The 12,398-nt window shown below is 45.9% G+C and overlaps 1 protein-coding gene across 4 annotated transcripts in view; it reads left to right on the plus strand.

The window, feature by feature from the left end:
- The window catches only part of NCAPG2 (non-SMC condensin II complex subunit G2), a 119,031-nt gene that overhangs the window by 16,288 nt on the left and 90,345 nt on the right, over nt 1-12,398 (plus strand). For 3 of the 4 annotated variants that reach the window (XM_048837631.2, XM_075125988.1, XM_048837633.2), the window contains exons 6-7: nt 2,105-2,239; nt 10,885-10,979. In XM_048837631.2, coding sequence (XP_048693588.2) covers nt 2,105-2,239; nt 10,885-10,979 — 230 coding nt within the window. The remainder of the gene's footprint in view (nt 1-2,104; nt 2,240-10,884; nt 10,980-12,398) is intronic. The other variant, XM_048837632.2, reaches the window with a different exon arrangement.

Genomic DNA, 12,398 nt, shown 5'->3' on the forward strand with positions numbered 1-12,398 from the left:
AGCCAATGGACACTGGATTCTTAGGCTGACACCTCCTTGATCATTCAGTTATTATCCATACCAAGCATCCATCCACGTACATCCTCTATCTCCTATTTTAATCACAATTGTTAACAAAGCAAGATGAGTACAACAAAAGGGCGGGGAGTCTCTGGGTGCTGTTTCTGTTGTTACAGAGTATTGCTTTGAGTCTCTCTCTGTGTGAGTAGAGGTTGTTACAAAGAATTGCTTTGAGAACAGACTCTGTCTTAGAATGTACTAACACAATTAGCAGCTTGCAAGTTTCACACAGAGAGGGAGAGAAACAGTACCAAAAACCAAGAGACCTCTTAATTAGTAATACCCTGGAATTTAAACTAGGGGGAATCAAACTCATTTGTGATTTTAATACAGAACTTCTTTAATATGATCCAACACCGGTACTGAAGTCAGGCTTACAGGCCTGTAATTACCCGGATCACGTCTGGAGCCCTTTTTAAAAATTGGCATCACGTTAGCTATCCTCCAGTCATTTGGTACAGAAGCTGATTTAAATGATAGGTTACAGACTACAGTTAGTAGTTCTGCAATTTCACATTTTAGTTTCTTCAGAACTCTTGGGTGAATACCATCTGGTCCTGGTGACTTATTACTATTTAGTGTATCAATTTGTTCCAAAACCTCCTCTAATGACACCTCAATCTGGGACTGTTCCTTAGATTTGTCACTGAAAAACAATGCCTCAGGTTTAGGAATCTCCCTCACATCCTCAGCCGTGAAGACCAATGCGAAGAATTCATTTAGTTTCTCCGCAATGGCCTTATCATCCTTGAGTGCTCCATTAGCATCTCGATCGTTCAATGGCCCCACTGGTTGTTTAGAAGGCTTCCTGCTTCTGATGTACTTAACGCATTTTTTTGCTATTCCTTTTTGAATCTTTGGCCTTCTAATTATATTTTTACATTTAATTTGCCAGAGTTTATGCTGCTTTCTATTTCTATTTTCCTCACTGGGATTTAACTTCCACTTTTTAAAGGATGCCTTTTTGCCTCTCGCTGCTTCTTTCACTTTGTTTTTTAGCCACGGTGGCACTTTTTTGGTTTTCTTACAATTTTTTTTTTTAATTTGGGGTATACATTTAAGTTGAACCTCTATTATGGTGTCTTTCAGTAGCTGGGTGTTAGTTAATTAGTAGAGGAACACCTGGGCTTTATGAAGAGCCAGAATACAGAGGAAGCTTCTGGAGAGAGGAACTACCCCAGAACACAGATTTCCAGAGGAGAGATTACAAAGCTCTCTGGACAGGAAGGCCGAGGAGATGCCCTGAGTCATCAGGGGAGAGACTAGGCAGTGGAGAAGCCAGGGGAGTTACAGCTGAGGGAGAAGGCTTGTTTACATACCATGTTTGGCAGTTGATTAAATAAACTAGACCCCAGAAGGGGCATTATTCGCTGTATACAAGCCTCATTGAATTTATTGAAAGGCAAGTAGGGGAAACTGAGGCAGAGACATAACTGCAGTTCCACACCCAGTGTGCTCCAGAGGCATGTCCACTCCTTTTGCTCAGCTTTCCATTGCTGATGAACTATAATTCTTAGCTCCCATCCTTACTTCTCATTTTTAATTGCTTGTTTTATTTCAGTTTGATTTCGATTTAATTTTCTCGGACGATTTTTGTCTGAACTGTGTTTTGTAAAGCACTGTGCACATCTGTGGCAGTACCCAAGAAATTGTTTCCTCTACAGTCATTTTCATTTTTGTCATCTCCATCATTCTAATTGCTTCTGTCATGGTTCATCCCACCTCTGCAACATTGTCTTGTTTCTTCCCCTTATCCTAATGATCTTCGGTTTCTTTTCCTTGGCTTCCTCTTGGACTCTCAGATTCACTGCAAGTCTTTTTTCTGTGGTCATGCATGTTGTTTCAATCTGTTTCCATTTCCACTATATCAAGGAAATTAATGTTTTATGCAGTCTGAAAAAGTACCACTGCCTATATGGTACAGGACTGGTTCAGGTCCTGAAACTGAAATGTGGTTGGCAGGAGAGCTCTTAGACAGCAAAATCTAAAAATGTAATTGGGTTTACTTTCACTACAGCATAGCCGTGTTTCTTTCTTTTTTTAGGGTGCAGATATAGTTCGTCTATGGCATCTACACCAGATGTTACTGTGTTTTGATTATGACCTTGAGGAGAGTTACGAAGTAAAAGATTTGTTGCTTCAGTGCTTTATGAGTGTTAACCATATAAAAAAAGAAGAGGTAAACACATTTTCCCATTATGCTTTTCCATATGTTTTCACATATTTTAAGTTAACTTCTTTCAGAGTTAGTCTTTTTGTGACATAGTATTTGTGGAAGTACCAGTTCTTATAGTCATATAGTGAACTTTAGACAGACAATACACCACTTATTTCAGGTTATGGAGCTAAGAGCCAATATGTAGGCTTTTTCCCCCAAAGTGAATCTCTTTTTTTTTTTTTTTTTTTTGCTGAGTAAAGACAACAGGATTTGGCCCCATCTGTTATCATGAAAGTAACACCTTGTGAAACAGGCTTTCCAGTTCTTATTGTCTCACTGTTGACTCTTGTCTCCCTAAGCACAGACAAACCATTCTGTGCTGCAGGAATGTTGTCAGGAAAGGGAAAAAGCACTCCAAAAACTACAGTATAATTCTTACCCTTCTGATTCTACATCATAGCCCACTTTTGGAATTATTGAAGTATTATCAGTTTCTGCAGACTCAGATTTGTACTGTGTTTGCAGAAGTCTTAAACCTGATCGCTTCTCAGTGAAAAATTGTTTTCAGCTGTAACTTTTTACTTTGGTTTGCACACTAGGGAATATTGAGGTCTATACATTACACACCTTAAAATGTCATAGCATGGATTGAAACTGAGATATATATTAAGCCAATGGAGAAAGTATGGTAATGAACCAGTCGTTTTATTCTTATAACACTACAGCAAAAACAAATTCTAAATTTTGTTACTGTGTCGTTGACTTAGTGCATTCAAAGGTATTGAAAAAGTCTCAGAACTGTGCTTGCTTGGTCACATCCTATGCTACAGAAACAATATAATTATATGAATTAAGGGTAATATTAGCCATGTTAAATAATTTTGTTCTAGTTAGGTAGTTTCTGAATGATCTGGTTTACTTTAATATTTCCTATTTATATATTGACGATAGAAGCATTGAAAACTAGCTATTATACAAATGTATAAATCTGCATTAGCTATCTTTCAGCAACAAATCAACATGTATGCTTGTTTCTCCAGATCTTGTTTTTTATAAGGCCTTCACTTGTTACTACAGACCTATTATTCCATAGACCAACCACAATTCCAGTTTTCCTCAGGTTGAAATACTGTTTTGACTATGTTACAAATCTGTGTTCTCACTAAAAAAGACTTTAGAAAATCACCACTATGTGTAAACAGTCTGCCTTTTGAAAGATAGTGCATTAATGTGATTCTACACCTGACTTAACAATTTTATTAAGGGGCTCTTAGTACCAGGTGAACTGTATAGTACCTGGAGAATTTAGCCTGAACTTGTACATAGTACTTAGCATATTGGGTTCTTGATATCCAGTTTGAGTCCCTAGGCACTACTGCAGTACAAGTGAATACTAAGCAATTCTTCAGTTGTACTAGGAAATAAAAATGCTTAAGAATCTTACTACTTTTCTTAAACAATCAGAATATCACTGAAATATATGAAATTTTTTTCTTTAAGAAACATTACCTGTGACCTTAAGTTCTTCTTCAAATGCTTGATCATGTCCATTCCAGTGTAGGTGTGTGCTTGCCCTGAGAACCGCCGCTGGAAAGTTTTTCTCTGTGGTATCTGTTGGGTCAGCTGTGGTGCCCCCTGGAGTTGCACCCTCATAGCACCGTTATATAGGGCCCTGCCGACCCCTCAATTCCTTTTTACCGCCCATGAAAGTCACTGAAACTGCTGCTCATCCTTGCGTTTTTTCAGTACTTCTCTGTGGACTTTGCTGATCATCTGTAAATACTTCTTTTTCTAGAGTTTGAGTTTTTGTTTGTTTGTTTGTAGCAGACCCCGCTTAGCGGGGTTAGCCCTTCCCTGGCATCAGGGTGGGCCTTGGACCCCGGGGTTCAAGCCGGGTGCATCATGCCATAAGCTGATGCTGGTTAACGACCTACATTCCATCTGCCTCAAGTGTCTGGAAGGAGACCCACATGCAGGAGCATTGCAGGATTTGCAAGGACTTGCAAGACCTAAGAGGACAGGGCCATTAGACTCAAGTTCCTCCTTATGGAGGCAGTGCTTTGTCCCCCTGTGGAGCAGAGTCACATTGACCCAGCACTGGGTACTTTGGCTTCAGTAAGAAGCACCTTGGCATCTCTAAGGGAGATAGAACATTGTTCCACTTCTCCGGTACCTAGGAAGCACTCTGGGTGTATGGCTCAGGACTCCCGGCACCGACACTCATCTCCAGTGCTAAGGAAGACAATTCCAGGGTCTCTTGGCACTGCTCTCCATCGCCGGTACCTAGAAAAAAGCAGAAAAAGATTGACTAGGGCATTCCCCAACCCCAAGGTCTGCGGGACATTGAGACACTGACAGAGTGTGACCCATGCCGGGCCACTCAGAGTTGCCAGCGATGTGTATGGTACCGTTGACTCCGGCCCCAAGAAGGGCACAGTTGAGTCCAGCACCTTTGGACTGACCGCCAAAAGAGAGCCACTGGAGTTCGGCCCTGGTGCTACTATCCATGCTGGAGAAATTTGAGACAGCGAGGGAGTTACTGTCCCTCCCGGTATTGCCATCCCCTGCCATTTGGGAGCAGATAGTGGCAGTACCAGAGGCAAGGATGGCCGTGGTACCAAGACCTTAGGTGCCATCAAAGGGCAACCCGACATGATGTCACAGCACTGGTCTCTTCCCTCCTGGCACCGTTCTCTAGCACCGGTCGGCACTGCTCCGTTCTGGTCACCAAGCAGTGACTCCAATCGGTGACACCCAACAACTGAGATGAGCCTGGGTATTCTGCCAACAGCCTGGCCACCGACCCAGTGGCAGATGCCACTACAGTATCCATTCTGGCCCTACAGTATCCATTCTGTATCCATACAGTATCCATTCTGGCCCTACAGTATCCAATCTCTGACCCTTTTCAGCCAGTCCAGGATGCACAGTCCAGGAGGTTCTACTCCATTGCATTGGAGTCAAGAGATCTTGCACCACCTCCCTTGGAGTAGTGACCAGGCCTCGGTGCCTAGCCTGGTACCAAATTGCAAGACTCTACCTCATGGGACCTAGCTGGTGCAGAGGGTGAGGAACAAGGCCTCTTACCAGTACAGGCATCCTCTTCCACCTCTGCTGTTGAGGTGGTGGTGGGGACAAGTATAGCGCCTTCCCAGGACGGTAGCCCAGAACCTGGTTATCCAGGTGGAGGAGATCTCCGAATCTCTCATGCCCTGGTGGACATCTCAGCGGCTTCAAGACCACTGCTTTGAACAATACCATTTTGGACCCTGTCAAGATCTTATGGCAGACCCCTGCATCCCTCCAACCCACTGTGAAGAGGATGGAGAAGAAGTACTTTGTGTCTCCGAAGGGGTATACATTTCTGTACACCCCTCCCTCCCCCACTACTGGGTTTTGGTTGTTTCAGTGGCAAACAAGGAATGTCAAGGTCAGCCAGGGCTGATTCCCAAGGCCAAAGACGCCAAAAAACTACACCTTTTTGGCGGGAAGGTGTACTCAACTGGCGGCCTCCAGCTCATGATCACAAACCAGCAAGCGCTGCTGAGCTGATGTGATTTCAACTGCTGGAGCGCAATGGCTAAATTCAAGCTTTTGCCAAATGAGTCTAGGGGCAAATTTTCAGCCATAAAGGGAAAATTCAGCTCAAGAGGGGAAATTGGTGGCTAGAGCGTCCCTTCATGCAGCTTTGGACATGGCAGACTCAGCAGCCCAATGCATGGCTTTGGCTGTAGGCATGAGAAGAAGCTCATGGCTTCAGTACTCTGATTTGCCCTGTGAGTTGCAGCAGGCTGTGCAGGACCTTCTGTTTGAAGGCAAGTTGCTCTTTTTGGAGCTGACATTCTCGAAGCTCCATGGACTGAAAGACTCTAGAGCCACCCTGATTACATACACTGGCTTTTGCCAAGATGCATTATAAGCCCCAGCCAATGGTCCTGCTTCTTCCTGCCACAGCAGAGGCAGGATTACAGCAGGAGGAGGAGTAAAGGCTGGAAGAGAAGGCCTCTGTTGCAGTCCTCATCTGCTCCAGTACCTCCCCCCACAAGACAATCAGCAGGGTCTAAGCAGGCCTTTTGATGGAGTGACATACCAGGACAATGTGTGGATCCAAATTCCCCTGTATTTGTAGACAGGTTATCCCACTTCTATCAGGCATGAGCTTACATTACCTCAGATTGCTGGGTGCTATGCACAATAGAACTGGGGTACACCCTTCAATTCAGTTGTTCCCTTCCTTCCCACCTTCCATCCCTGTCCCTCTTCAGCGACCCTGCTCATGAGAAGCTTCTGGCCCAAGAGATGCCATCGCTCCCGAAGGGTGGGAGCAGTGGAAGAGGTTCCACCAGTTTAAGGGGCTGGGGGCTCTGCTCCCTCTCCTTCTAATCCTGAAGGCTAATGGTGATCTCAGACCGATCTTGGACCTGCAAAACCTCAACAGATTCATGAAGAAACTGAAGTTCGGCATGGTCTCCTTAGCCTCCATTATCCCTTCTCTGGATCCAGGGGGACAGTATGCCGCCCTTAATTTGAAGAACGCGTATTTTCATATTGCAGTTTTTTGGGGACACAGAAGGTTCCTACGATTCGTTGTGAACTGCATGCACTGCCAATTTACGATGCTCCCATTCGGCATGTCAGCGGCCCCTTGGGTGTTCACAAAGTGCATGGCAGTCGTCGCAGCCTTTCTAAGGAGACAAGGGGTTCAGGTCTATCTTACTTCAATGACTGGCTGATCAGAGGTTGGTCCAAGGCCCAGGTGGAGGCAGATGTGGAGTTAATACAGTCAACTTTCCAGGCCTTGGGGCTGTTGATAAACATGCAGAAATCTACCCTTTTCTCAGTTCACGGGACAGAATTCATCGGGGTGGTTCTCTACTTGACCCAGGCCAGAGCCTTCCCCATCACCGCAGCAAGAAACTGTGTAAAGCTCCTTGGGCATATGGCATCATGCACCAATGTGGTGCAACACATGGAACAATGGTTCAGGGCTTTCCAGACTTGGCTGGCATCGGTATACGCACTGGGCCAACACCATCTGGACAGGGCAGTCTCGCTTCCCCTGTCGATGATTTCCACCCTCCTTTGGTGGTTAGACCCATGCACAGTATGTGCAGTAGTCACAGTCTCGAGGCCCCAGCCGCCAATATCTTTTGTCACAGATGTGTCGGTGATGGGATGGGGAGGCTCACTGGGGGACCCTCAGGATTCAGGGTCTCTAGTCCCCGGAGGAGCTCTTGTTATACATCAACATAAGGAAACTGACTGCAGTGTGCCTAGCCTGCCAGGTGGTCCAACCCCCTTTGGCAGGCAACTGCATGTCGGTCCTTACAGACATGACAGCAACATTTTACATAAACAGGGCAGAGCGCACTCCTCTCCCAGGAAGCTCTTCACCTGTGGGAATTCTGCATAGCCACTTGATCCACCTCAAAGCCTTCTACCTCCCGGGGTCACAGAACGATTTAGTGGACCATCTCAACAGATCCTTTTCCAACCATTATGCGTGGTCCATTTGCCCAGACGTTGTGAGTACCGTTTTCCAGAGGTGGGGAACCCCTAGATAGACCTGTTCACGACAAAGCACAAGAAGTATCTTCAGTTCTGCTCCTTCTTAGGCTACAGCCCGGATTCGCTCACAGACACCTTTCTCCTCCCTTTGACGAACCATCTCTTCTACATGTTCCCTCCTATCCCTCTCATACAGAGGGTCCTGCTGAAAGTCAGAAGGGATAAGATGTGTCTTATCCTGATAGCCCCGACCTGGATGCATCAGCACTGGCTCACCACCCTCCTAGATCTCTCAGTGGACAGGCCAATCAGCTTGCCCCCGTATCCGGACCTGATCTGTCAGGACCACGGCTGTCTACGTCATCTGAGCCTTGAGTCTCTTCATTTCATGGCATGGAAGCTCCATGGTTGATCCCCACAGAACTGGAATGCTCTGGGCCTGTTGATGAGGTGCTTTTACCTGGCGAAGTGGAAGAGATTCTTTATCTGCTCAGCGCAAAAGGGTATCTCGCCTACTCAGTCGACACTGCCCTTTTATTCTAGATTACCTACTCCCCTCGAAACAGCATGGCCTAATGATGTCATCTATTAGTGTCCATCTAGTTGCAATCTCGACCTTTCACTTGTGGGTGAATGACTGGTTGATCGTCTCAAACTTGATCTGTGGTTGTTTTCTTAAGGGATTGGAGCAGCTATACCCCCAGATATGCCAGCCAGTCCCTTCCTGGGACCTTGGTGCTGACAAGGCTAAATGCCCCCCATTTGAACCACTGGCAATGTGCTCTCTGCTGTACCTGTACTGGACAGTGGCCCTCCTGGTCGCCATTACTTCTGCCAGAAGGGTCTCAGAGATCAGAGCTCTTTCTTCAGAACCACCATACACCATACAGCTGAACCTTCAAGGACAAGGTTCAGCTGCGGCCACACCCGGCCTTCCTGCCAAAGGTGGTCTCACAATTCCGTAGTAACCAGGATATCTTCCTTCCAGTCTTCTATGTGAGCCACATCCTAAAAGGGACGAACAGACACTCCACTTGCTGGATGTTAGGCGTGCACTTGCTCTTTACATAGAAAGGACTAACTAAGCCCTTTTGGAAATCCATAGAGCCCTGTGCAGATATCAAATTTATATCCGTGGATATAACATGGATATTCGGCTTGCATGCTCTACTCCTGAGGGAATTCTGTGCCAAAAAATTAAATATTCTGCACAAAATATTTTAAAATTCTGCATATTTTGTCAAAATAACACAATATAATCACACCATTTTCAATTATTTGCTGACAAGTATTTTGAAATAAATTACCAAATTAATTGAAAATGGTGTGATTATATTGTTGTTTCTGTGTTATGTTGACAATTTAAAATATGCAGAACTTTGCAGAATTTTTTTGGTGCAGAATTCCCTCAAGTACCAGGGTTGTGTGTGGCGCAATCTGGGTGCGGGCAGCTCGGTGGGGGGTCTGCATGCACAGGGGCTTGGTGTGGGATTATGTGTGCAGGGGAAATGGGACTCTGCAGGGCCGGGGTTGGGTCTGGGGGAGTGGGGCTTGGTGGGGTGGAGGGTCAGAGTGCTGCTGCTTGGGGCTCAGTGAGTGTGGGTCCGGGTGTGGGGGGCTCCTGATGCAGGAGGTAGGGGTCAGTGGGGGTGAGGGTGTGGGGGGCTCCTGATGCAGAGGGGGTCTGGATGAAGGGGATCTGGGGGAGCGGGTGGGGGGAGGGGTCTCTGACAGGGAGCTGCTCTCCCGAACCCAGACCCCTCCACATTCCGCTGCACCCAGACCCCTCTTCAGCACCAAGACAGCTTTCTCTCCCCTCCCTCCCCACAGTGCGGAGCTTCCTGCAACCAGGGGAAGTTTCTGCATCTTGATCTGACTCAGCCCCAGCTGCTCCGTGAATGGTGGAGGGGCAACTCTCTCTCTGTCCTCCTCCCCTTCTCTCCCCTCCCAGCTGGGACTAACGTCCCTGGGCAGCCAGGGCATCTCCAGACCCCCTTCCCTCAGTGATTTATCTCTTCCCCCAGCTGCCCGAACAGACACATCTGAGCTGCTGTGGAGGGGTGAGTGAGTACTGGTGCAGCTAGCTTCTCTTTGTTTCCCCACAGAAATCATTTTCTGCAAGGAAGTGGGGTGGGGGGGTGGGGGGGGGGAGAGAGCATTTTTCTGCTGCGCAGTTGCGCAGAATTTCTCCAGGAGTAATGCTCCTGGACTAGCATGACCAGGGACAGGTGCCGTTGAGTCTGGTGTCTGCCCCAGTGAGCGGAGCTGGAGGTGGTTCAGCCACGCCAGAGGAACTGCTTGCGCGGGCCACTGGCTTCTGTGAGACGTGCAGCTGCTTTCACTGCTGCCATTCCCAGTAGGGATCTGCAGCTCCTCGGATATCCGCTTTATATCTGCTGATATCCGCACACACAGATATAAAGTTTTGTAGCCATTGCAGACAGAATGAAAGGCTGTCCAGTCCCAGCCCAGAAAATTTAATCGTGGACTATGATCTAGCGAAGGTCCCAGCTCCTCCGCTGACATCCCATTCTACAAGAGCTCAAGTATCGGCGGTGGCATCATGGCACAAGTTCCGATTCAGGACATCTGTAGAATGGCAACAGGGTTGTCAGTCCACACGTTCGCATCCCATTATGCCATCACCTAGCAAACTAGAGATTATGCGAGTTTTGGTCGCGCTGTGTTAGTTAGCGTGTCAATAAACTCCAAACCCTCGACCTGTGCAACTCTTGGGAATCGCTTACATTGGAATGGACATGAGCAAGCACTTGAAGAAAAAATGGTTGCTAACCTTCCTTAACTGTTGTTCTTTGAGAGTTTTGTTCATGTCCATTCCAAAACTTCCTCGCCTGCATCTCTGTCGGAGTTAGCTGGCAAGAAGGAACTGAGGGGCTGGTGGGGCCCTATTTCCAGCGGTATGAGAGCATGACTCCAGGGCGCACCAGAGCTGACCCGACGGACACCACAGGGAAAAACTTTTCGGTGGCGGTGCTTGGGGTAAGCACGTATCTACATTGGAATGAACATGAGGAATACATCTCAAACAACAACAGTTATGGAAGGCTAGTAACCATTTTTTTGCAGTTAACAACTTGAAATGGATCTTAAATTGATGATTCCTGATTTGGGCTTATTTCCATTTTTTTCCTTAACAGGGAAGAAGATTCCTAAGCTTTCTGTTGAGCTGGAATGTAAACTTCATTAAAATGATCCATGGGACTATTAAAAACCAGTTGCAGTGTTTTTCAAAGTATGTATCACAGTTACAGTGATTAGCCAGCATTCATAATGGCAAACTTTGCTTTAAGTTTTCAGAGATGGAACTTCTAGCTCATGGATGAAATATACCTGAATGAAAAGATCAGGTTCTACAAATATACCGAATAACTTCCATATTGCTTCAATAACTCTATATCTTGTCTATACAGTGGATGCTGGTTAATAGCAATCCTGATATTAACTTCTGGCCAATAGCAACCTTTTTACAGGAACCAATCCTGTTCCATAGACTTTAATGTTAATAGGATTCAAATATTGGCAATAGTTATGCCACTTTTTCATGTCTTTCATGGCTGCAGCCTTGCCAACTTGCCCGTAGCCGGGAGGGGAAGGTGTGGGCCTGGGAGCTGCAGGAAGGAGGCACTGCAGCCCAGATAGCAGGACTTTCCATGGGGAGTGGAGGTACTGGGGGTCACGTGACTGCACGGTATCTCTTTCCTCTGCAGATACGTTTGCAGGGCTGCATCCAGGAAGGCATGTTCTAGTGCTTCCTTCCTTGCCTGCAGCCCTGCAAATCTGCCTTTTGCTTATTGGCTGCCTTTTGATAATAGCAACTTCTTGCTGGGAACTGAGAGGTAGCTAATAGGTGGAATGTCCTGTATAAAAAAGATGCATAGTACTTGTTTCATGTGGAGACTCCCATTGACTTCAGTAAGGTTGTGCATAGGAGTCTGCCTCTGAGGAATAAGTTGCGGGATTGGCGCCCAAGGGCCTGATGTGTGGATGAAGAATGTATTTTTTTGTATTGATTTTTTTTTCTTTTTTAGCTATCTAAAAACCCAAGGACTCTGTTTTACAAAGTAATCAACTAATGTTGTATTGAACTTCTTGTGAACCTAACTACATCAATCAGTAACAACAGGTGGTTTAGCTGTATACAATTCTCAGAGTGAATGGGAGCCAAATGGCCAAAACATCACGGAATCTCAAAATATATGGATGTTTATGTCAGCCAACTAAATATTTTGAACCATATACTTTCATGTTGTCTCTTCATATTTTTACACAAATTATAAAAACACACAGGCTTATCTGTACCTGTTTTGGTTTTAAATTTTACTTTTTCCTCATAATATAAATGTGGCATACATCCACAAAAAGGTTTCAGAGTAACAGCCGTGTTAGTCTGTATTCGCAAAAAGAAAAGGAGTACTTGTGGCACCTTAGAGACTAACCAATTTATTTGAGCATAAGCGTTCGTGAGCTACAGCTCAGTATGCATCCGATGAAGTGAGCTGTAGCTCACGAAAGCTTATGCTCAAATAAATTGGTTAGTCTCTAAGGTGCCACAAGTACTCCTTTTGTATCCACAAAAAGGTTGACCCGTGGCTTGTGTCCATGGCTAGGTATGCATGGCAAGCCCGGATATGACTGTACACCACGCTACATG

This window comes from Caretta caretta, chromosome 2, assembly GCF_965140235.1.
Source record: "Caretta caretta isolate rCarCar2 chromosome 2, rCarCar1.hap1, whole genome shotgun sequence".
Lineage (NCBI taxonomy): Eukaryota > Metazoa > Chordata > Testudines > Cheloniidae > Caretta > Caretta caretta.